Source organism: Aotus nancymaae, unplaced genomic scaffold, assembly GCF_030222135.1.
Source record: "Aotus nancymaae isolate 86718 unplaced genomic scaffold, 86718_ANA_hifiasm-v0.15.2.pri h1tg000009l, whole genome shotgun sequence".
NCBI lineage: Eukaryota > Metazoa > Chordata > Mammalia > Primates > Aotidae > Aotus > Aotus nancymaae.
In genome coordinates, this window is record NW_026988420.1 from 11429839 (window position 1) to 11455483 (window position 25645).

The window sequence follows — 25645 nt, forward strand, 5'->3', positions numbered from 1 at the left end:
AGTTGACACCTGAGGGAATGGCACATAGGATGGAAAGTCTTTATGTAAGTAATAAGAAAGAGCCCCAAAGGAGGGAGCTCTGCATTAAGATGAGGACAAAGCAGAAGTAAAGTTTTTTTAAAAAGAGAGACACCAAGAGAGTAGCAGGAGTGGCTGTATCGTAATATTGCCTTTCCTACAGTTTTGTCTAGAATTTGCTCTGATGGCTAATAATTTACAGAGGCTTTGCAGCTTTTCCTTTTTAATAACACATTGATTACATTTACACGGTGTTTTACATGTTATTGAGCACATAGGCATGATCTTCTCTAAGCTACTCTGTTAGGTAGCCAGGATGGGTACCAGAAGCTGCATTTCACAGGCAATGAAACTGAGGCCCAGAATTGTTAAGAGACTGGTTCCAACTCACATAACCAGTGAGTGGAGTAGCCAACAGGGGAACTCTGCTATTGTGGTTTTGACAGGTGATCTTTCCCCTGTACTGCATGAGGATGGGAAAATATTTTAAGCTTTGGAGTCAGATGAGCCAGACTTAAACTCACCAATTTTCTTGCCAGCAGTGAGACTTTGAATATGTTACTAATTGCTCTGAATCTCACTTTCTTCTTCTGTGAAAAAATAAAAATAATTCTACCTTGTCAGATTGTTGTGAAAATTCCATTTGGTAAAGCAAGTAAAGCAACCAGCTTAGTGCCTGGCACACAGTAGGCACCCAATATACTTTCCCTGCAGTTAAAGATGAAATGGTGAATGAGTGTAACTTTCCAGTTTGTTCAATGATACCATGCCTCCTTGGTTTACTTTAATTCCTCAAATGATCTCCTGTGAAAGAATGTGTGTGTGTGCGCGCGCGCGCGTGCGCGCGCATATGTTGATGCATGTGTGCATATGCACACCTGTGTACACGTCTTGGTGTATACCACACGTACCTGTGCACATCTTTTAGGGCACTGAAGTTGTTCTCTATGTTCCTCAGCTTGGTGAAACCAGACATAGTGATCAGACATGGAGTATATTTTTACTGCAAATAACTAGAAACTGAATCCTGACGATAAAGCTGATCCAACCAGATGGATCCTAGCTCTGTGACATGGCTGACTTCCAGAAGCACAGGCTCTTTTTGCTTCCAAATATCAGGATGATACCTGGAGTTCTGAGTCTGATGACCTGGAAGATTTGGGGTAATTCCCTTTAGTAGACACAGCTATGGACTTGCACAAAATTGCATTCATTTTGGAGTATACTTTATTTACAGTTATTTATTCTTTCTTGAAAACTTTTAGAATCACCTTGATTAAAATAAGTTCATAAAATAATATTCACTGTATTTGTTACATATGGCACAGAATAATTTAGCGCTTTATAAATATGTCTCATTGATGCACAGACGTGAGAACCACCCTTTGCTAAAAGCAGTACAGTAACAGTTCAATTTGGCTACGGTAGCACTTTAAAAAATTACCATGAGATGGCGCTGTAGCCAAGTAGATGAAGTATGCTTTAAACTGAGTTTCCCCAAACTACGGCAGTTAATTGCTTTTTTTGAATATAGAGGAATCTATCATCCAACTTAAAGTAGAGCAAGGTTTGTTACTCCATTAGAGTAGTATTGATCAAAAGCGAATCCTTTAATCGCCGATCCATAAATTATTTGACAACTGTGTTTCACTCAGGTGTGAGTCTGTTTAAAAAGCCATAGTAGTCAGAAAATCGCCAGACTAAACAAAGGGCCCAAAGGTACCATTTTATTTAGGATCAAGAAACTATATATGTGGACCATATAAGACTTGTCTTAAAATTCTTCCGCAAAATTAGATTAACTTCCAGTTTATTTAAAGAGCTGATATTTTTGTTAAACTTTAATCTGCTTTGACAGCAATGGAAGGTCATAGAAACATTAGAACATGAATTCACATTTAAATAAACATGATACAAACATGCACACATGTGTATATACTGAGTGTTTTCATTGACTTGCTTTTCCTCCATATAAATATATAAATATTGAATAAAGTGCATGAGAACATGTCTGTACATATATACAGCTACACATTTGCTTATACAGTATACACTTGAATACTTTTGGGAGGAAAAAACACGTACACATTTGTAATATATAGGTAGTCAAAAGACATCTGTCAGGCATCATTAATGTTCATTCTGATCAAGATTGAGTACATGGGGGTAGAATCTGTAATCTTTTCCCTACTATATAATGAAATGTGCAGAGTTATAAGTGAAGGCAACATACGTTAGAATGGAGACATTTTAACATCTATATTTTCATCAGTTAGCGTGGTGTAATCATAAGGAATAGTTCAGTTCAATTGCAGCCTTAACACTAGCAGTATATTATACATCTAGCTTTGAAATAGTGAACCCATTTTTCAACATATCTAGGAGGACATAATTAGAATTTTATGCATTTCCAAATTATACAAGGACATTTCCACATTCTTTAGTTTTCAAATCTGTATTTTTTTTCCAAAGTTTTAGGGCCAAAATGATTTCTCATTCAATAGAAATGCTTCAGCATTGTAACCACATATCTAACAGTGATTCCAGTAAAAACGTGCAATTTAACCTTGAGTGTTATAATATCAAGGTGGATTAACTGTTGTTAATCTCTTTTGCTCTTCAGTAACCATATTCTGAAAAATATTATAATGTTTGCTTTTCTATTAGGGAGCCCAATGCCAATGAGTAGTACTGAAATGAGTGAGTTTTTGGAGAAATAAAAGAAAAACTTTGCTGAAAACTATGGTAGTTGTAAGCTGGGTCGAGATTGAGGTGCATATTTCTAAATTAATTGCAATGTTAAGCCTCAGTGGTATTTTCCCCCTCCTTTGTTTGTTTGGCTTTTATAGGTAACCAATCAGAAAAACTTATTTTTGAAAGCTACTCTCACAGTTGAAACAAACTTGTTTCTGAATCAGGTAAGAAGGAAATAAATTGAAAGGATTCTCAGAATAACTCTGTTTATATTTTTTTACTAGGACCATTTCATTTGGTCTTTGTGTGTGTGTGAAATGCAGTGGTGTGAACTTTGGCTCACTGCAGCCTTGACCTCCTGGGCTTAAGAGATCCTTATGTCTCAGCCTTCTGTGTAGCTGGGACCACAGGTATGTGCCACCATGATCAGCTAATTTTTTAATTTTTTGCAGAGATGGGGTTGGGGGTCTCACTTTGTTGCCCAGGTTGGTCTCCTGGGCTCAAGTGATCATCCCGTCTCAGCCTCCCAAAGTGCTAGGATTACATGCATGAGCCGCTGTGCCTGGCCGAGCCATTTTCTTTAAAGGTAAGGATTTTGTTTTAATTGTATTTCTCACATCTAAAAATTTGCTTCACACATAAATATACACTCAATAGATGATGGTGGAACCAAGCTGAATGGTTTTAATAAATAATATAAACTGATTGATTAGAAAGCATCAATTTACCTGATGAATGTCATAGGAAAGTCACCTGCTTTTTACAGAGATGTCCTAAGACTCCGCTACTGTCAGTAGCCAGAAACCTAAGTTCATCCTCAATCCTGGCACAGTTACATCAGTATACTGTTTACTGCTCAAAAGAGTGCATGCATGATGCAGTCATTTCACAGCAAGTTACCAAATACTTCTATGGTGCTGTTTTAGAGGAGCAATTGCTAGAAACGTATTTGGTAATGTTAAATCATCCTTTTGCTAGTTTACCTAGAAGAACAAATATTAAACGAGACCACATCGGAAATTCAGAGTAAAGCACAAGAAGTAGAAGAGAAAGCAGCAATAGTTACAGAATAACATTTGAAATCTTTTTTTTACTTCTGAGAATTAACTTGAAATGCGGCAAATACCAGCAACCTTGTGAATATTTCAAAATGGTATCTATGAAAAAGCAAGAGTGAAATATGTTCTCAAGTATTTCATTTAATTATCTTAGCAATACAGATTTTGTAACACTGACCTTAGTGTCTTTTTTCTCCTTTCAAAATATATACCATAGTAAGTTTTAAAGAGAATTTTTCTTTAAGAGGTCATTATATTCCATAAAATTTTCACTATTTATAGCTATTTTTATGTACAGCAATAGGTAACCACCTCAATTCCATGCCCTCAATGAACAGCATAGCAGCAAGGTTTCCATTTGAAAATAGAAGTTAATTTAGATCACTTAGGGTTTCATAATTACACAATAAAAGTGAATCATTTTAAAGACATATCATTTACAATGTTAAAAATAAGTATCAGAAAGCTCACAGCTGAAATGCTGTCAGAACATTTTCCAAGTGCACATTTTGTAGCATTGAACCCAGCTTTTCATTGACAGAATAAAATGAGGCGTACAGATATGATCGTTGGTTTCACTAGACTGGTCTAATATTTTCCAGTCTCTTATTTTTTTTTCCAGATAGGTGAAAACTTGCTCAGTGTGCCTTCCACAGTTGCCACGGCAACTAGCTTATCACACACAGCTCACCTTTTCATTTACAGCGTCGGTATTGTCTTTAGAAGCATCTTCAGAATGCTGCTTTCCTAGAGCCACCATTGAGCAGTCATTCTCTGTTGTCTTGGCATCTTTCTTTGAATTCTTTTTTTGTCCCATTTGGAGTTGGCTAGACTTGTAGGCCAAAGCCGGTATAGTGTTCACTAAAATTAACTGCAATGGTTTTTTGTTTTCCTTGTACTGACACTGAATATACCGTGAAAAGGCTGACCGATAGGTCTTGTTGAACAGTGTGTACACCAGTGGGTTGACTGCTGAAGAGAGATAACCGATCCAAACAAAAACATTGAGCAGGGCTCCGATGACATCCTCGTTGCAGGACTCTTTGCAGATGACGGCCATGATGTTGGTGATGAAGAAAGGGCACCACATCACCACAAACAGGAAGAAGACGATGCCCAGCACCTTGCATGCCTTTTGCTCATTGCTGATGGACTGCATAGTCCTCCTGCCTGTGTAGGACCCTGGCTCCCTGTGGATCGACCGCTGGAAGAGCTTTTCCGAAGACAAGGAACTCTGAGGGAGGAAGCTGAAAGAAGCTAATTTGGCCCGTGTGCCAAGATCGCTTACACACAAAGTAGCTTCTTTCTGGAGTGACTTGATGGTTAGAAAGTAGGTGATCACCATGATGGTTAAGGGAATGAAAAATGACACAAAAGAGCCGATCAGGACAAAGTTATCATCGGCGAGTAAGCAACTCCCCTCTTTAAAGACCTTGGAATCGTCCTGTAGCCCAAAGACTGGTATTGGCATGGATATACCTGGAGTTGGACAGAAAATGAAACACGATTAAGGAATTGAGTATATGAAGGCAAGAGCATCACCACTCAATGTTGGCTATTGAAAGGATTTTATATCAACATTGTTTAAAAGCTTAACATACTTGATTCAGAATTTAAAATTCCTTTGGACTTACTTACATGTTTTATAAGTATTTATTATGTAGTTCCTTGTATGTTTTATTGCCCTATATAGTTAACCCTTTGCTTATTAAGAACTATAATAAATCTAGCTTTAATTTTTTATGCCATATGTTTCTGATTATATGTATAGATCTAAAAGCTATGCACTCTTAGACAACCTAATATTTTCACAATATCATTCTCACTCCTAAATAGTTTCCTATTTCCTTAATATTAAATATAGAGTTAGTGCTCAAATTTCCAATTGTTCCCTAAACGTTGTTGTATGTTTTTAGTAGGAGAGCATTCATAAGGCGTGGATTACAAAAAACAAGACAGCCACGGACTTTGTATTTACAAATATAAGGGGTAGGTACAGGATGGGATAATACATGGGAACATGGGCCTATATGATCCATTGCTATGTCACCCAGATTTGGGGGATCTGTAAGGCTTTACCAGGCAGAGGGATTAGGCAGAGGAGGAAGCAGAAGTGAATACAGGCAACCCCTGGCCTCTAATTATGCTACATTACCCCCATGATAGTAGAACCTTTTTAAAGGGAGATTCAACAGGCCATGTTGTGCAGTTTCACCACCCAACCCCCACCATGGACAACTTCTCTACTCCTGGGGAAATAGGTGTGTCTTTCTCTACTGGCCTGGGACAGTTGGTCCAAGGCAATCATGAGATGGCTTATTCTCCCTGCTGTAAAGATAGAATCAGGATGACAAAAAAAGAGAGGAAACATTAATGAAGTACTCTGTATAACTTAGTTTAAGATTGTTTCTTTCATCAAGTGGTAGATATCACAGGCACAGCCTCGGAGAAAAAGTCAGAAAAAAATTTCCCTTCTAACTCCTGCCCATATTTTCAGCACACTCAGAACCATAGAACACAGAGTGTCCTGGTTACTGCTTCTGACCATCTTTAGAGTCCAATACGTAGTCTCACACCAGCTAAGAACACCAGTTTATTCCAGAGATGGGGGCCACTGCCTGACTCTTCCCATCCATTTGGAAACAGCTGTTTGGAGAATCTCTAATCTAACTTCTGCATACTAAGAACAGAGTTCCGCTTCATCCAACCACAGACATGACTGTGCTAACCTCATGTCCCCTCACACTGGGCATTGTGACCAGGAGAGAACATTAGCTTGAGTTGATGTAATTTTCAACAAAAATGTTTCTTAGTGACATTCGCCATTATCTTCAAAGACTTAACTGACAATATTTGTCACTTGCCTATGCAAGCCCATCCAGGATTCTTGGAAGGTGGAGAGAAATGACATCAGAGCTGTTCATAAGGACACTTATGTGGCTAACGACCCTTCATTTCCTCCATCCCTCTCTGTTCCTGGCCCACTGTTTGGAACATTCAGGAAGAGACTGATGAGCTGTGCCTCCAAGGGGAACATCCTCCAAGGCCCTGGATATTGACTAGTTTTGTTTATCCATGAGAAAACTCTTGATTTCTAAGAAGAGTGTTTTTCTCCAAGTGTTGGAATCTAGATCTGTGAAAGATGTTTCCTGTACTCATGTACAAGGTCCTGTTAGACGGCATAGTTGCTCACTGATGAGAAAGGCTGCTTTGTTCATCCATTTGAGACATACCTGGATTTGAGTCTTGGCTGTGGCTCTGGGTCCCTGAACTGACTACTTATTCCTAAGTCCTCACTTCTTCATCTATCATAGGAGGCTGGCACCAACCTACCTTCATGCATGTGGTGAGGAGAAAATGGATCCCATTTGCAGAGCACCTAGCACAGTGCCCAGTCCAGAGTGATGTTCTACCAGTGGTCAATAAACATGAGAGTAGCTTTCTCTGCAGAACTATTTAGATTAAGTACATCAACATTATTTTATTCTAATCCATTTTGCTTAGATTGTATATCCTAGATTTTATGTAGCAGATCTTTTTAAACCAAAAGAGGCTTAAAAGAGTTTTGGCTATTGGCCATAGAGTTAACACTGATGTAATTATTAGCTTCTGCCAGGGTGACACAGGGTCTCAATCAATTTTAATTTTGTACAGCTAGAACTGTTGATTACTTTCCTAATGTGATGAATTACAGCATTACTATTAGTCATAATACACATAAACAAGATATCAACTGTCCGAAAAAGATGTGTGATTTTGTTATTAAACTCTCGAGTGTTCATTTTTCTAATTAATACAAAGGAAGTTACTACCTTGAGAGCCTTTTGCTCTATTTGCTTGTGACCTAGTAATTTACATAAGTGGCAATTCTTAATTAACCAGAATGTGGGCTTACCTAAAATGCCAATTCTTTAATTATTTGGAATAGGGTCTTTGGTTGGACACACACACACACACACACACACACACACACACACACACACACTTCCAGAATAGCCCACGTTCTGAGAGGGGTGATGGAGTCATCTGCACTGAAATAGAGAATCCCTCTCTTAGATGCTTGGGATAAAAAGCTACTCTAGAAGAGGATGTGTTAAGACGTTACAGGCAGAGTTGTTCTGTCTGGCAGGGGGACCTTAGTTTGGAGGGGGGAATCAAGCTGATCAGCTATAAATGGTCCATTCATCTTTGTATATGACAGAAACATCCTGAATACTGTCATATGCCATTCTTTTTCCATGCCTCACTCATAGTAACTGGTCAGCAAGGGTTGGAGAAAAAATAACCAGAAAGTTAAAGTAATACTCTCTGAAGAGGAGAGGAAATTTTATATCAAAAAACTAGTACACATAGATAGGCCTTGTGGGTACAATAAGCAGCTCAAAAGCATGTGCCTCTACCAGGAGAGGTGAAGACATGGGCTGATACCCAATATTGTGGTCACAGCCATCTCCGGGGCGTTAATTCTTTGGCTGCTTGGTTTGATAATAGCTGCTTTTGGAGACCTGACATCTCCTCTCACTTCAAATTTCTGCATATAAAGCATTTTCCTTTATGAACAAAACAGACAGTAACTTGAATTATGTGACTGTATTTTGTTTAGTATATTTTTCTGAGGAGTGGAAAACAGCAATCAAAATTCAATGGCAGTATTGGATCCTCCATGTACCTTTTTATTTATTTCCATTAAAACTCAGACAATAAAATGAATGGGAAACATTGACACCCGAGAACACAAAAACTTTGGTTGGTGTCTTTCTTTTGGCATAGCTCTGCTTATTTTCTGCACATAAATGTTACCACAGGCTAGATAAATAACTCACTTTGAACCGCTGGCTGTGAAGGACTGGCTTTATTCTTAATCATGGGCTTTTTCTGAGACAGTGTGCATTTCTTGGGAAATAAGAAGATTGCCTTCCTAGATAACCAGCCTCTTGTAGGGAATGGGACTGTGGCAGTCCCTAGGGCCCTCAGCTGGAAAGGAGGTGGAGGGCACCCAAGTTATTTTGGGGCTCTTGTGAAAAAGATAGAAATTTAGGTTTATAGGTTTCAGTTTCCCCAAACTGCTACGTTTTCTTTGCATTTTAATGCATGCTGTATTTTTCAAGTTATAAGAATTAATTTTCTAGCAGTTTGACAGAAAACACTACCCGTAAACACTGCAGGATCATCCTCATATTGCAGGGAAATAAGAATTGAATATACAGGGCAACTGCCAGTGGGACTCACTGTCTTTCTGAGATAGAGTTGCTAACTTCCTTTCAATCTATGTATGGTGTGTTGGCAAGGTAGATGTACATAAAAATGAGAGCTAGCTAAGCATGTCAGTTACCCAAAAGCTGTATGTTTCTTTTTCTCAGATTAATTCCAAATAGCTCCAATAACAATTGCAAATTTTCAAGGTATTTCCTCACATATTCATTTACTCTAAATTGATTTTTTACAAAATTGTTAAAACATTAGCCACATTTTCTTATGGGGAAGATAAAATTTTCATTCTACAGATATGAAAACTTGGGCCTGCCAAGCTTAAGTAATTTTGTTAGAATCACACAGAAATTTGGGAGCAAAATCAAGACCTCTTCTTAGGGTTCTTAACTCTTACAGTGGATTTTTAAAAACTGCTTATTTATTATTTGTTCCTTTGAAGGTAGGTACAAAAGTCTATGACTACATCCAAGGTTTTTTTTTTTAGATGGAGTTTTATTCTTGTTGCCCAGGCTGGAGTGCAATGGCACGATCTTGGCTCACCACAACCTCCACCTTTCAGGTTCAAGTGATTCTCCTGCCTTAGCCTGCTGAGTAGCTGGGATTACAGGTATGCGCCACCACACCCAGCTGATTTTGTATTTTTAGTAGAGGCGAGGTTTCTCCATGTTTGTCAGGCTGGTCTTGAACTCCTGACCTCAGGTGATCCGCCTGCCTTGGCCTCCCAAAATGGTGGAATTACAGATGTGAGACACTGTGCCTGGCCTACATCTGAGGTTTTAAACATTGGCTTCAGGAAGTCTATGATAGTCATAATCTGAAAAATGTGTATATATGTATATTTCCTTGGAGATAGATGGATCTTTCTTAGATGGGCAGAAGAGCCCTAGCCCCTAACATGACTCGTAAGCACTCAATTACGCTAATTGATATGGTTGGCTCTGTGTCTCCACCCAAATCTCATCTTGAATTGTAACCCTCATAATCCCCACATGTGAGGAGAGGGATCTGGTGGGAGGTGACTGGATCATGGCGAGGTTTCCCTCATGCCGTTCTCATGATAGTGAGAGTTCTCATGAGATCTAATGGTTTTAGAAGTTACAGTTTCTCCTTCCCATGCTCTCTCTCACCTGGCACCATGTAAGATGCGCCTGCTTCCCCTTTGCCGTGATTGTAAGTTTCCTGAGGCCTCCCCAGCCATGTGGAACTGTGAGTCAATTAAACCCCTTTCCTTTATAAATTACCCAGTCTTGAGCATTTCTTTATAGTAGTGTGAAAATGAACTAATATGCCAGTGTTTCATGTATGGAACAAACTCTCTCTCTCTCTATCTCTCCAACCCCACCCCCAGTGATTTTTCTGTATCTTGATTAACTTTTCTTTCATTCTTTCATCTCAAAGTCTCTAGCCAGACATTAAATTCGTTGAGGCCAGAAAAATATTTCAAAAATTAAATCCTTGTAATCAACATTTAGTTTCTTTCAAATACTAAGGCAGTTATTCTCAACTTTATTTGGACATTAGAATCACTGAGGTGCTTTTAAAAGTTACATTGCCTGAGCCTCATTCCCAGGGGTTCTGAAGTTAGTACTTTAAAAAATATAAATACCCAGGCCCTACATAAACATGAAAACAACCACCACTCCAGGGATCTCTGTAACCAATTGTGCACTGCAGAAGCTGCCTAATTGCCCGAATCATAGATTCCTTATAAAGTGTTCTCTGTCTCCTTGGACCCACCTTCCTTTTCCTTTCCATTGCATAGCCTAGAGGTTGTGCTTTCCATATAAAGATCTTGCACTGAAAGGTGAAGAGACTGAATTCTGACTTGTAGATGGGGCTTGTCAGCCATCACTGTAACACTTAGGAACCCATCCACATCTCTCTTGTCTCAGGAAAGATTGATTTTCATCTACTTTTTCCTCTGAGACAATACGTTACAAAACCCAAAGAGAATCTGAACCATATGATGTAATTTGAATAAATTATCAGAGCCTTGTTTTGTTGTTGGAATTACAAGTAACAAGGTGACTTCTGATGATGACTCTGTTAGTCAGCTTGATTTCATCTTTCTACGTTGTAGGCATCGATCAAAATATCACATTGTACCTCATCAATGATACAATTATCATTTACAAATTAAGAGTAATATTAATAACAAAAATAAAACTCTTTGATTCAACTTGTCATCCATTGCCTCTTTTTTAATGAGTGGATATTACACGATCTACCCACAGCAAGGGCTTTTGTCTAGGGTGCATATTTAGCAACATGCTCATGAGTAAAGATTTATTTAGAAAAAAACTCATCTCTGCCTTACATTATTGGGCCCCATCTTGAAAGTATTATAATCTCTCTCCTATTTGTATCAAGGGGTCAGATTTTGGAGTGATTCTGAAAGCTTGGAGAATGAGTCTTACATGTGACATGTTTCATTTCAGAGACTCTGGTCTAGAAGGTGTGGGGAGAAACAGTCATGGTGTCTGGAAAGTTAGGTTGCAGCAGGTGGGCACATAATCCAGACCCACAGCAGTCAGTTCTCTTTCTTCCAGCCTTGCTTGTACGCAGCGTCCTAAAGTACCTCGTCCATCATATTACACAACAGCCTACCGTGTCCTAATGCTCGAGCAATTACCAGCTACTCAGCCCACCCCATAGTGTCTTTGTAATCTGATTTTAACGTAATTATTTGACTGTCTCAATAGTCATATGGTGTTCTCTCTCTTCTTTATGTTATCTCTTCAACTATTCAGGGGGATACTACCTATAGCAAGATTTTTCAGCCAGTCACAGAGTGTGATTTGAGGAGCCCCAAAGTCCTGTCTCCTCTCACATGTGTCTCCTCTCAGTAGCTTCCGTGGTATACAGTAGTCCCCCTTATCCTTGCTTTCCCTTTCCATAGCCTCAGTTACCCAGTTAACCACAGTCTGAAAATATTAAATTGAAAATGACAGAAATAAACAATTCATTAGTTTTGCATTGTGAAATGTTCTGAGTAGCGTGATGAAATCTTGTATTGTCCTACTTCACCCCACCTAGGATGTAAGCCATCCCTTGGTCCAGTGGATTCACTCTGCAGATGCTGTGTGCCCGTGAGTCACTGAGTAGCCATCTCAGCAGATCAGCTATTGTGGGATCACAATGCTTGCGTTCAAGAAACCCTTATTTTACCTAAGAATGGCCCCAAAGTGCAAGAGTAGTGAGGTTGGCATATTGCTATAATTGTTCTATTTTATTAATGGTGATTGTTAGTCTCTTACTGTGCCTAATCTATAAATTAAATGCTATCATAGGTATGTACACATAGAAAAAAACGTAGTGTATATAGGGTTCAGTATGATCCACAGTGTCTGGCATCCACTAGGGGTCTTGGAATGTATGCTCCAAGGATAAGGGGGAACTATTGTACTGCAGTGTCTCTGTTGGCGTAGAGGCCCCATTCTGTGTACCTACAATACCCTAAGACATTTTGTGAAAAATAATGGGCCTAGATCTAATACCTACTATTAACCTAAGTTCAAGCTGCAGCAGCACAGAGACGCACAGCAGGGAGGATTCCTGAGGGCACAGACCTTGGAAAGGAAGGTTGCCCTAGGAGGGAAGACATAGAAGATAGCTCAGTGATGCAGGGCCGAGGGAGATATGGTGGCTGTGCCATGCTGGGCTGTTCCTAAAACCCAGGGCACCATGGGGAAGGGGCAACGTAAACAGCTACTGGGAGGTACAGAGACTTACTTCTCATTTTTGTCCTGGACCAATTTTGATGCCTTCTCTTTCCCTGAAATGCTATACCGATGAGTAGGGATTCCAGGATTTCTATGTAGCAGGGGCTTAGGAGTGGCGGCTGGAGGGCATGATGGAATGAGGCAGGTCTTGAGGCTACATTTGCATAGAAAACACATTGTACTTTAACCATAAGATTATTTGGGATTGGTTTGGGAGGCTGCAGATGGAGATCATGTTTCCAAACCACATCCTACAATTTTTTTCAAAACATATCTCAAGGTACATCCCCTGTATAAAACCTCCCCCAAATTAATTATTTCTATAATAAGAACTATTTTTCTTACTCCTATTCCTTCAACAGCTCCATAAATAAATTATACTGTGCTCGTTCATGCTTTCAATATCTTAGAATTTTTCTCTAGACGAGTCATTATATTCATGAGATGATAATCTCATCAATAGCAGGGATATCTTTTCCTCTGTTTATTGTAAGACATTCCAGCATCTAATGTGCTTCTGCTTATACTGGGAGCTTAGTAAATGCTTGTGGGATTGATGGGTAAACAGAAGAGCGGGAAGAAATAAAAGAGAGAGTTGGGAATTATAATACATTTTATAGACACAGCTTGAAATTACTGAATAATTTCATAATGCTTCCCTTCATTTTTATTGGGAAAGCACAGTAATGAGGCTGCCAATTAGCCACATAGGGTGGAAAAAAGGAAAATGGATATTTATATGATACATAATTTGCATACTTTTTTGAGGGAGCCACATACAGGATTAATCAGCACGTGAGCTGACCACCTTAACAGCTAAAATCACAAGAGAAAAGACTGCTGTAAAACATGGTGCCTAGTGAAAATCAGGAGACCTGGGTTTATTCCTGCCTGTTCTGACTCATTTCCTGGATCTAGGCCCATTATTTTTCACAAAATGTCTTTCAGGTAAATTAAAAAAGTGTGTATCAGCAAACGGGAGCATGAATATAGTGGAAAAATCACAGAATTTGGAATCACAAGACACAGGTTTGTCTCCCTACTCTGTTAATCACTAGCAGGGTGACCTTAGGCTGCTTGGCTTTGAAGCCTCCATCTGTGAGGGGGAGATAATATAAAGAGGCCTCCTCTAATTTGCAGGCAAGGCTTTGGTGAAAAAGCAGTGAGATAATGAGTCTGAATCATTTTGTGAAGTTTTAAGATTTATTTAGATGAAAGTGATTATAATTTACTTAGCACTATGTGAGTCTCTGGGTAATGCAAAAGACCTTTGAGACATTTCATGACGTCTAAGATCTTATAGGGAAAACAAAATACACACATTTGATTTAGGAAGGCAGCAGTGCAGGACAGAATGAGATCAAGAGGCAAAACAGACGACATAGATAAATTCCTATGTGATGTCAGAGTGTGAAGCTCATTGTGAGTTGGCATCTCTGGGAAAGCCACAGGAGCTGAGCTGGCCCTGTGAATGAATAGAATCTGAACAGGGATCAGGACCTAAGCAAAAAGACAGGAGCGATCTCTACATCCCGGACCAAGGTACGCCTGGACTTGCTGGGGCTGGGGCAGTCTGCTGTCTGGCACACAACTGTGATCTCAGGAGCAAGTGCACACATTGCTTATCACTTACCAGAAGCATCAAGCAGGTCCTATACCTGTGATAGCAATCAGTTTTGTTCCTTCATCCATCAATCAAATAGTAATTAAGCCTACACTGACCTAGGTACTTGAGGAATTCAAGAGGAAGAAGGTGGGTGGGTCTATAATCAGTTACTTTACAATCTAACACCTTTCACTACCATTCATTAATTCATCATTCCAAAAAAAGGCTAGGGAGGCAGAGGATCCAGAGATATAAGCAGAAAACTAGGCTTAGCACTGGCATCAAATTGTTAAAAAATAACATTCAAGGTAAATCTGTGCTTATACTGGATTTTTTCCAAGGGTGATATTATATAGGATAGCAGTACTGAATTGTTTTGGTATTAAGTCTCCTTTATACATTTAAAAATTATTGAGGGGCCAGGCACAGTGGCTCATGCTTGTAATCCCAGCACTTTGGGGGGACGAGGTGGGTGGGTCACCTGAGGTCAGGAGTTTGAGACCAGCATCTGGCCAACATGGTGAAACCCTGTCTCTACTAGAAATACAAAAATTAGCTGGGCATGATGGTGGGCACCTGTAAGCCCAGCTACTCGGGAGGCTGAGGCAGGAGAATCCCTGGAACCCAGAGGGCAGAGGTTGCAGTGAGCCGAGATTGTGCCACTGCACTCCAGTCTTGGCGACAAGAGTGAAACTCCATCTTTAAATAAATAAATAAATAAATAAATAAATAAAATAAAAATTATTGAGGACTCTGGAGTGTTTTTGCTTCTATGGGTTGGAATAAAGTAAATATCTGTCAATATTTACTTTATTAGAAATTAAAACAGGACATTTAAAATTATCAATTCATTTGAAAATAATTGTAATAAGCCTATTATCATACATTAACATAAGTAGCCTATTTTAATGAAAAATAACTATATCTTTCAGAAAGAAAACAAAGTGGCATTGTTTTATGATTGAAAAAATCATGAATGTCTGGCTTAATGGAAGTCAGCTGGATTCATGTATCTGCTTCTGCTTCAGTCGGTTGTGAAGTTACATACAAGGTATCCTCTCAAAAACTCTCTACCCTCTTAAAAGAGTGAATGGGAGAAAGGAAAATAACATCTTATCATAGTCATGCACCCATAACAATGTTTCAGTCAACAATGGACTGCGCACACAGCAGTGGTCCCCTAAAATTAGAATAAGATTATATCACTGTATTTTTTCCGTACCTTTTTTGTGTTTAGATATGTTTAGATACACAACTACCATTGTGTTATAATGGTCTATGGGGTTCAGTGCATAATACTCTGTACAGATTTGTAGCCTAGGAGTACTAGGCTGTCCCACACAGCCTCGGGGCAGAGTAGGTTACACCATCTTGGTTTGTGTAAGTACACTCTGTAAGGGTCACACATGGACAAAATTGCCTAATGATCCATTTTTCAGAACATATCCCCTTCATTAAGTGATGCATGATTATATTTTGAAAATAGCATTGACCTCATGGACTTCCTGAAAGGATCTTAGGGATCCCTGAGAACCTGCAGAATATATTTGGAAAGCCACTGCTATAGTAGAAAAAAGCCATTAGTTTGTAGTGAGAAAACCCAAATTTGCATCCCGTCTGGTTTTAAGCAAGTCAGTTAATCTGAGTTTTTTTCTCCTGTAAAATGGGGATTAATGGTGTACCCTTCAAAAGATGATCATGAGAAATATAAATGAGAATTGCTACCCTTAGATAGTAAAGTAAATACTGCATAGTAAATACAGTATTGTCTAATAACTAGAAATTATAGAGAAGAATGTTCTACAGTCTTCCTTAATGCCCAGAGTTCTCCATTCTGTCTAAAAATCTCTGCTGTAGCTGAAACCTCCAACCACGCTTGTTTGGTGCTAACAGAAATGAAAACCAGTTTGCTATCATCTTTATATTTTATTTTAAAAATCTGTGCATTGCTTGCCACTTTGCACATAGGTCTCTGTTAATATGGAACCAGTTCATCACCCAAGATAGGGGTCCTGCAGAGCAAGAATGTTTCCCAGAACGGCTGATAATGGTCTCCTTAGTAAACATGGAACGGCCTCTTCAGTGGATGGTGACAATGAAGTCAAGTGCCAAGGGTGCTGAGTAATGGGTGTGCAATGTCATATTGCCTTAAAAGTACACATTGGGATTCGCAGAACATGGACAAAAGAGAGATTTCCACTGTGTACTTTCTCTGTGGGAACGAGGATGGTCATATAAAATCTGGGGCTTTTTTCATAGATGTTACGTTAATATGGAATCAGTTCCTTGCACAGAAGTCTGTATTAATACGGAATCAATTCCTCACCCAAGACAACAGAAGGATCTGCCACAGTGTCACTAGTGTCTCTTCTGTAGTGGGAATTCAGTCACGCAAGCCCTGGAAACCTGATACCTCAGCTGTGCTGGCAAAAATGAGGGTGGCTGGTTCCTCCTCTTTGTTCATTTTGCTATTTTCCAAATTGCAGTTTTGCCAGCATGCTGCTCTTTGGTGGAACTGAGCCTATAAGCCAATGTCCTAGCTACAAAGAAGGGTGGGAATTTGAGTTCCAATACTTGGAAATTTCCCAAAATATTGAAAGGCTAGTTGAAAGAAATATGGCAGGCACCCACTTCACTTGACTATGGCATGATCCGTAGCGGCTCTAATTGGGGAAATGAGTGGGATTGCCTCTTTCAAAGATGGTTCTGCTAGGATTTCTCCCCTTTTTCAATTTCCCACTTTTTCCGCCTATGATCTTCCTCTCTCTTTCTGGCATCGCCGTAGTCAACATATGTTCAAGTGTTTAACAGTTAAAAATGAATTCATCTGAAAACATAAACTACATACCAATAGCTATCAATGCTCACAGGGCCAGTGTAGTAATGTAATTGAGTTACGTGTTGGAGGATAAGATGGTAGGAAGAGTGGTGCTTGGTAAACTGGATAGTGTCTGAGGGCAATTAAGTTCAATACAATAAAAAACAAAACACATTGTGCAAGCCAAACAAAACAGATCTGTGGGCTAGACACATTTTTCATTATTCAATTAGCTTGGCACAGGTTTAGAGCTTTCAAAAGTTTCTTTTGGGTTCTTCTTCTTTTTTTTTTAGTTGATTTAAAAATTTTATTTAATGTTGGTAGTAACAAAAGATTGATGAGTACTGTAACAGGGTGTGGGCTGAACAAAAATGAACTGGAAGATACATAGCAACCGAAAAATCACATTAGGAAATGCTTTCCCCAATAGAGAAAATATGAAATTTGGGTAAGGTTTAATTAGATAAATATTAATACTTTGACTTTTAAATCATACTAGTGTGACATCTGTATTTTTGCCAGTATAAATCTTCAGTGGATCAAACTACTTGTGGTAATCATGGAATCTCCCTGGCACCTTTTAGTTGAAAAACTGTACAACAAATAGCACATAGCTGTTTTTCTTGGACACTTATATTTGGGTATTATATACTCCATAGGAGAGATTGTTCCTCTACTTATATTATTGGTTCTGTAGTGAGATTGAAATATAAAAATTGTAGAAAAAGTAGCTGGGTGTGGTGATATACGCCTGTAGTCCCAGCTCCTGGGAGTTTGAGGTTGCCTGAGCCCAGGAGTTTGAGAACCACCTGGGCAGCATAACAAGGCTGCATCTGATTTCTTTCTTTCTTTATTCCTATCTCTTATGGACTTCTCAACTTGGCCTTGCTCTTGTGGTCACTGTTCTTGTCCTGATCAAGTGACACTATTTGTACCACAAGGCCCAAATAACTTTTTGTTTTGGGTCCTAAATCCTGAGATGAGGCAGAATCTTAGTTTGGGTTTCAGTTGCATGCCTCTGGGACTCATATAAAAATTGTTATCATGCACATAGACGAGTGTTCCTGGGCACTATCTGGGGGCACAGAAAGTCCCTAACTAGCATCTTCTTCTTGTAACCCAGGCAAAACTTCTGTATCTCCCTCTTGTCTTAGCCACTGTCTCTTTGAACTTCTAGGATTCTAGAAGCTTCTTCACAGTTTCACTTTTTATCACCCAACAGTCTGGTTGGCTGAGACCTCCAAACTTCCCTTCCAGCTCAGGGACGCCCAAGATGAAAAGGTTCTGGTTTTACTATCTTTCAGCAAGTGCTATGAAAGCCGCTACTCTATGAGATTTCATTTATTCCATCTTCTAAAAAGCTGTACATACCCTGAAACATTAGTGATTTGGAGGGAGAATTTTTTGTTTGTTTGTTTTGCATTGGAGAGACATTTCTGTGGTTTAATTTCTGCTTGTGAATGCCGTCTTCCCCAATCTTAAGTATGCCTTAAGTTTGCAGAAGGATGCACTGAGTTCAGGTTAAAAGAAGCTTTAATCAAGAAGTTTATCTGGTTGTTTTCAAGATGTTGTACAGATTTTTTCTCAGAGATGAAATAGAGCCTAGTGATCATCTAGGGAAGCAGCTTTCTTTTATAGTTAATGAGCCAAGGTAGAGCTGTTAGCGCTCTGTGTAAGTTTAATAGGTAAAAAGTGGGGGAAATAACAGGTGTCCACAATGCAGCAGACACTGCGTAGGTCTTCACAGATGTCAGCACATTTCATCCTCACAAAGAACTCATGAGGAAGGAATTATTATTCCCATTTTACAGATGAAGAAAACTGAGGCTCCAAGATATTCCATAACTTGGTCTGGGTCTCATAATTAATAAATGCATGGGCTAAGACTCAAATCTACATCTGATTTGTTTTCTTCTGTACTTCAATTTTTTTTTTTGTTAGAATCTGAACCTCATGAACCCTCATCTAGGGTTCTTTTCACTGCATCAGAAGAGTTTAGTTAGCTTTTTCATTGCTTTCATTTTGTAGCTAATAGTTTTGGGGTTTTAAGGATTAAGAGTGTTTACTTGTAAAGAATTTTGAGATGCATATGGAATTAATGAGATCTGATATTACTTACACATGGGAAGCAGGAATAGAAATGGGAAACGAACAAAAGTTCCACCCCAAGGGCTAAGCATTGTCATGATAAGTAGTTAACAACTGAGACATTTAGCTGCCTCCTTGGGCCTCTCAACTTGGATGTCTCTGCTGGGCATCCCTAACCTTACATGGTCACACTAGGATTCTGGGTTGCACTTGCTCACCCCCACCTTTCATTATCCCAGTAAATGGTCCTACCATCTATCCAGATATACAGCTTGAAAACTTAGGAGTCTCCTTTATCCTACCTTTGCAAAAGACTCACCAACATTCTAATAAGTCTACCTAATATTCTATTCTAATTTTACCTGCAAAATATACTTTATGACCAAATCTGCTCACTTCTCTTTCTCCCCTGCCATCTCTGTACTCTAAGCCACTAGGATGCCTGCCTGAATTACCACGAGACCTTCCCCACTGCTCTTGGGGGGCTTCCATCGTTATCTGTGTACCCTTGAGCCTGACACCCTCAGAGACCCCGCACTGCCCTTAGAATACCATCCAAACTCCTTACTTTGGATACAGGCCTTCAGAGATGTGGCTCTGCTGACCTCTTCTTCTTCCTCTCCTCTCATTCTGTCCCTTTCTTACTATGCTTCAGCTGCACTGGCTGCTTTCTGCTCCTTCAAACCCGTAAGCCAGTTACTCCATCAGGGCCTTGGGACTTGCTGTTCCCACTGCCAGGAACATGCCACTTTCTACTGAAATTCCCATGGCTGGCTGCTTCTTATTTGGCATCAATGTGAATGCCCTAATCAGCCTTCGTCACCCTCCCTGAGTCACTCAGTAGCACATTTCTCTGATTTGTTTTCTTCTTTAGCATTTGCCACTGTATGAGATTATCTTGTTGGTCTATTTATTTGCTTGTTATCTCTCTCTTTACATGAATATGAGCTCCATAAAAGCAGATACTTTTCCTAAGACAGTGCATAGCACATAATATTTAAATATTAAACATGAGATGAAGATTTCTGGAATAAATGAGTAAGCAAATGCAGAGGCCTTTGGAAACGTGCAACATAAAATGAGGAAGAGAGAACAATTATGACTAACCAGTAGACTTCCTCATTACCTTAGTTATTGGGGCAAGGGCAAGAAATCACCCAAATATAGGTAATTTGGGGAACTAACAATGCTGACAAATTAGGGCTTTAGAGAAGATGAAGGTAAAGCTAGTTAATTTGAGGACTCTCCATAAGCATGGCCCTTTCTCTAATATCCTGGTTAATAATAATCCTCTATCTTCACATCCTAACAGTGCATCAGGGAGGACTATGTCGTGGTGGTGGTAGTGATAATAATAATAACAAATAATATCATCAAATACTTATATGCTGCTTACTGTGCTCCAGGCAGTATCCTAAGTGCTTTATACAGATTAGCTGACTTACTCCTCACAGTCACCTTGTGAGTTTGTGCTATTATTATCCCTGTTTGCTGATGAGAAAGCAAAAGCACAGAGAGGTTAGGTACGTCGTCAAATGTCACACAGTAAGCGGTGAAACTAGAATTTTGAGACACAGTCTGGCTCTGCAGTCTGTCCTTTGCTACGCTCTGTAGCCTCAGCACACTTTCGCCATTAGGCATGCGGGCTTGGAGATCACACTCCCTCACTTCAGAAAACTTGCTGCTTGAAGAGTCACCGCTTCCTAAGTTGCTGCTTGAGGCTGGCTCTTGGACCTGGAGCCCGGAATTCATGCTGTGTCCTACCTACGAAATCTTTTTATTGGGACAGGCCTCCTTTTATCTGTGCTTGTGTTGCAGGGGCTATACATTTGTCATTTAGAGCTATTTACATGCTGTCCACGGGAAGACTGGTGATGGCTTCCCCTAGGAGAGATACAAATGTGACTAAGCTGTAGAAACCATCTTTTAATAACTTAATGCCAATGAGTGTTTACTGCAAGTCTTTAATGCACAACTCCCAGATCAACATTTTTTAAAATTACAGTTTCCTCCACTATTTCTTACCATGCTTATTTTCCTCCCATGGCTTCCAGCTGACTGGTGTCATGTACCTGTGCTGATATTGAATGTTTTCCCTCCAACTTAACCTGCAGATGGTTTCTGGGGTGTGGGTGAGGATGTGGCAGAAACCCTTTGAAAAGGAGTACAGAAGTTTATGTGACTACGTACATTTTTCAGAAAAGAGGTAATTCTCCCAATACTCCACAACACAAAAAAGATTCTGAATCACTGGGCCTGGGTATACAAACACTATGTCTTGTGTGTATGTGTCTGTGTGTGTGTGTTTCCTAGTAAAATCACAGTTTCATATCTTCATAGTTCTATTTCTTCTGGATAGTACTTTTCTAAGAATATGGCAGTAATTTCTAATTTTAAAAGACATCAGGAAACAAAAGTCACAGTAAACATCTAATGAGCCAAATAGTTTATAAGAAAAGCAGGAAAAGGATAAAGAATGAGCTCTTCAACATACTGCATATTCTGGTTCAAACATAATACATGCACAGATACATACAGCACAAAACACACTAACTTTAATATCCTACGGAGAAGTCAATTTGCTGGGTTGCATACATGCAAGTTAAATGGAAACATTTATTAGAATAAGTCAGACCAAAAGAACGCTTTCGCACAGAATGTCTGTATGATGGAAACAGGGATTTCTGAAAAGTTGCTTCAGTTTTCCAGGTGGCTTTACAAGGGTAGGATGGTGTAGAGTAACTAGGAGAGAGACTCTACTTTTAGCAATATTCTGAGCATGAAAGGCAGTTGTGGATCCAGCCAAAGAGGCTGCAAACTTCCTGATGATTTATTCAGCGCTTTTCTACATTTTGTGATAGTAAAAAGGAAGCTGTTACTCTAGTCTGCTAAATGTTTGAACTTGATGCATTTTGTAATCGGCAGAATAATGGTCCCCAAAGATGTCTATGTCTAATCCTTGGAAGTTGTGAATATGTTGTGTTATGTGGCAGGGAAAAATTAAAGTTGCAGATGGGAATTAAAGATGCCAAACAGCTGACCTGGAAATAAAGAGCGTGTCCTGGATTATCCAGGTGGACCCAATGTAATCACAGGTTTCCTTAAAAGGGGATGAGGGCGGAAGGTGCGTGGGGTCAAAGCGATTCAGTAAGAGCGGGATTCGACCTGTACTGGCTGCCTCTGAAGATACAGGAAAAGGACCAGGGGCCAAGGAGTGCAAGTGGCTTCTAGAAGCTGGTAGGGGCCAGTGACATTTTTTCTCCTAGTGCCTGCTGAAAGAATGCAGCTCTGCTGACACCTTGGTTTTGACCTGGTGAGACCCATTTTGGACTCTTCACGTCTAAAACCGTAAGTCATAAATTTCTGTTGGTTTAAAACAACAGTAGCGGCGTTGTTTCAGTTTGTGGTCATTGCTACAGCAGCAGTAGGAAGCGGGCACACACTGCGGGAACCTCTCCTGCTCAGGCGCTTGGGCGGTGCTGTAGGGGCTCATGCTCATGGAGGTAGTCAGCAAAGCGGGGCTCTCTCGGCTGGGCTGGCCGCGTCTGCCTGCACCGAGCGCTCCCCTCTTCCCACTGCGGTCATAGCCTTGCCTTAGTCCCTGTGCGTTTGGAGTGGTATTCTCTACAAAAATCCTCTGTCAAAGGGACAAACTCGATGAGTTATGATGCCATTCAGACTGATGTGTTAACGTCTAAGCTTTCCTGTGAGCAGGATAATTGTTCTATGATTTAAGAAGTGGCGTTGCATGCAGTGTATTTCTTTATGTGCTATTAAAATGCAGTTCACAGTTGTAGACAGGTGGGGTGAAATTAGCACCAGACTGGGAGACGGAAGCCGCGATTTCTTTCCTCGTCCTGTCCACATACAAGCTATGGGTGTAATCAACTGTTATTTTCCCATAAACATTTTAGAATCACTTTGTCATGCTCAAAAATTCTAACACTTGGATTAAAACTGTTTAAACTGTAGATAAATCTGGTGGAAAATGAACACCTTAGTTGTACAGTTTACAATGCAAAGTTACCCCAGTAATTTGAACATGTTATATCTTTTTTTTTTTAATCTACTTAGGTCTTGTCTGTCCTATAATAGTTCTAGAGCTTTTTTTTTTCTGTAAGTTTTCTGGTAATTCTTAGGCTTATTTATCATGCCGCATCCAGTATTGTAGTCTGTACCAATCTGATTTTTCTTTTTCTCCTTAATATAGTGCATTACTCCTGAATTGTTGGGTTAAAGTTGGTCTGCTTGTTGTCTATATCTTATAGAGATTGTGCTTCTCATATGCCTAGAAATTTTTTCCTGTGACTTTATATCCCCCCCGCCTCTCCCCACCCCCGGGCATGTAAGATGCTATGATTGATATAGTACATCGGGAGAAGGGGTTACAGCCTGCGTACCTCCTGGTAATCTTGATTAGGAAGAAAGGGAGGGGTGGGCCTTAGGGCAGATGGCCTCCAGCACTGAAATGTGGGATCCGAGATCCTCCATCTGCCCACATCTTGCTGGATACCTCCGTGCGCATCTGCCTGGTCCACTTTCTGGCTCCCAACCCCCTAACCCTTGGGCTGGCAGGAGAAAGAGCTCAGAAGCCAGCTGGTTGCTCTCTTCCCTTGCTGTGTGCTCTCAGTGGTTGTTGGCAGCACACTGGAATCACCTGGCAGCCTTAAACACCAATGGTGGGTTGAATCCATAGAGATTCCGATTTTATGCAGTGCAGGTGAGGCCAAGGGCATCAGGCTGTTTTAAAGCTCCCCAGATGATTCTAATGTGCTGCTAAGGTTGAGATCCCCACTGCCAGCCCTATCCTGAAGCCACCCCACTTGCTGGAGAAGACACTGGGCTGACGTTGCTTTTTCTCTGCATTGCCATGGTCACTGGGTGGGCCGGCTCCCGTCCAGGGTTGCGTGGATACTCTTCCAGCATCTGCGCTGCCTGTGGCTCTCGGCTCTCCTCTATCTAAAACAATTTTACAGTTGTGCTTTTCATATGCCTAGAAATTTCTGGGCTACATTTCTCTTCCATACATGGACTTTGTGAGCGTCTATTTTCCTGGAGGATTTTTGCAGTTTTTATGCTAGTTTTGACTCGCCAATCTTTTCCTTGTGTTAGGTTTAAAGGAGAAAGTCTACAGTTCCAGTTAGCCTACTTTTGTAACAGGACCTGACAGCTTGAGTCTACTTTCAATCCTGAAAGACTATAGGAAAAACTAGCCCGAGTGACTGAGCTGGGGGTCCCAGTCATCAGTAGCATGGGTATTTTACTTTGGAATGTTAAATAGCAGGGGGACCAGCACAGTTCAAGTGTCAAGTCTAGATTTGATTCTTAGCTAACAAGTTTCTTTTCTCAGAGTTGTGAGGATGAAGTGAGATAAAATGGAATAGTGCCTAGCAGTGATGAGCTTTCAGGAGATGCTCATAGACATGAGCTGAATTTGAACATTTTCAGCTTGAACGGGACAGAAACATTAACTGGAGTTGACGGGAGGATCAGCAGTGTTTCTAATAGGCGGCATCACAAAGAGCGCAAGCTTAGGCGTTCCTCAGCTGCCACACCTGTGTGCTTGCTCCTCTGTTAGGATTATCTATTAGACTTTGCTGTCTTGCTAGATTTTTATGTTACAAGAGGGGCACATAATAGAGCTCATGCAATTTAGTTCATTTCAGACTTGGACCAGCTTTCGGTGAAAGCTGCTGGAACTAATTTTTATAGCCAGGACTTCAAATAGTGACTTTGAGCCTATATCAGAACAAAATATCATTATCCCCATCTCTGGCTCTGACATCAGTGCTTTTGAGGCTGAAATTTGCCCTGGAGTTGTAAGATCTTACACGGTCAATAGAAGAAGTCAGCAGGGACTCCTAGGGAGAGAGATGTCATAACATAATTAACATTTTGATAGCATTCCAGACAGCAACAGAATAATGCCTTTGGCCAGGAAATCACAGATCCCTCCCCACCCTGTTATGGTGGAACTATGTCCCCTCAAGTGATCCCCAGTAGCTGTGAATGTGATCTTGTTTGGAAATAGATGCTTTTGTAGATGAGCAAATTAAAGTAAGGTCATTAGGTGGGCCCTAATCCACTGTGACTGACCTTATAAAAAGAGAAAAATTTGGACACAGACATGTGCACACTGGGATGACACTCTGTGAAGATGAAGGCAGAGACTAGGAGATGGCACTACAAGTCAGGGAACACCAAAGATGACTAATGTCCCACCAGAAGCTAAGGAAAGGTCATAGACCTGCCTCCCCCTCACAGCCCTCAGAAGGATCCAATCCTTGATTCCCAGAATTCTGACCTCCAGAACTGTGACACAGTAACTCTGGTTTAAGCGAATGAGTTTGTGGTACTTCATTACAGTAGCCTTCAGAAACCAGTACACCCCCTTTTCTCTCACTCTGCCTTCCAGGAGAAGTGATACTAT

At 40.2% G+C, this 25645-nt stretch overlaps 1 protein-coding gene across 3 annotated transcripts in view; it reads right to left on the reverse strand.

Moving 5' to 3' along the window:
• Window positions 1–2361: 2361 nt before the first annotated feature.
• The window catches only part of HTR2A (5-hydroxytryptamine receptor 2A), a 65703-nt gene continuing 42419 nt past the window's right edge, over window positions 2362–25645 (reverse strand). For all 3 annotated transcript variants that reach the window (XM_012465159.2, XM_012465158.2, XM_012465157.2), the window contains one exon: window positions 2362–5249. In XM_012465159.2, coding sequence (XP_012320582.1) covers window positions 4447–5249 — 803 coding nt within the window. In that variant the 3' untranslated portion in view covers window positions 2362–4446. The remainder of the gene's footprint in view (window positions 5250–25645) is intronic.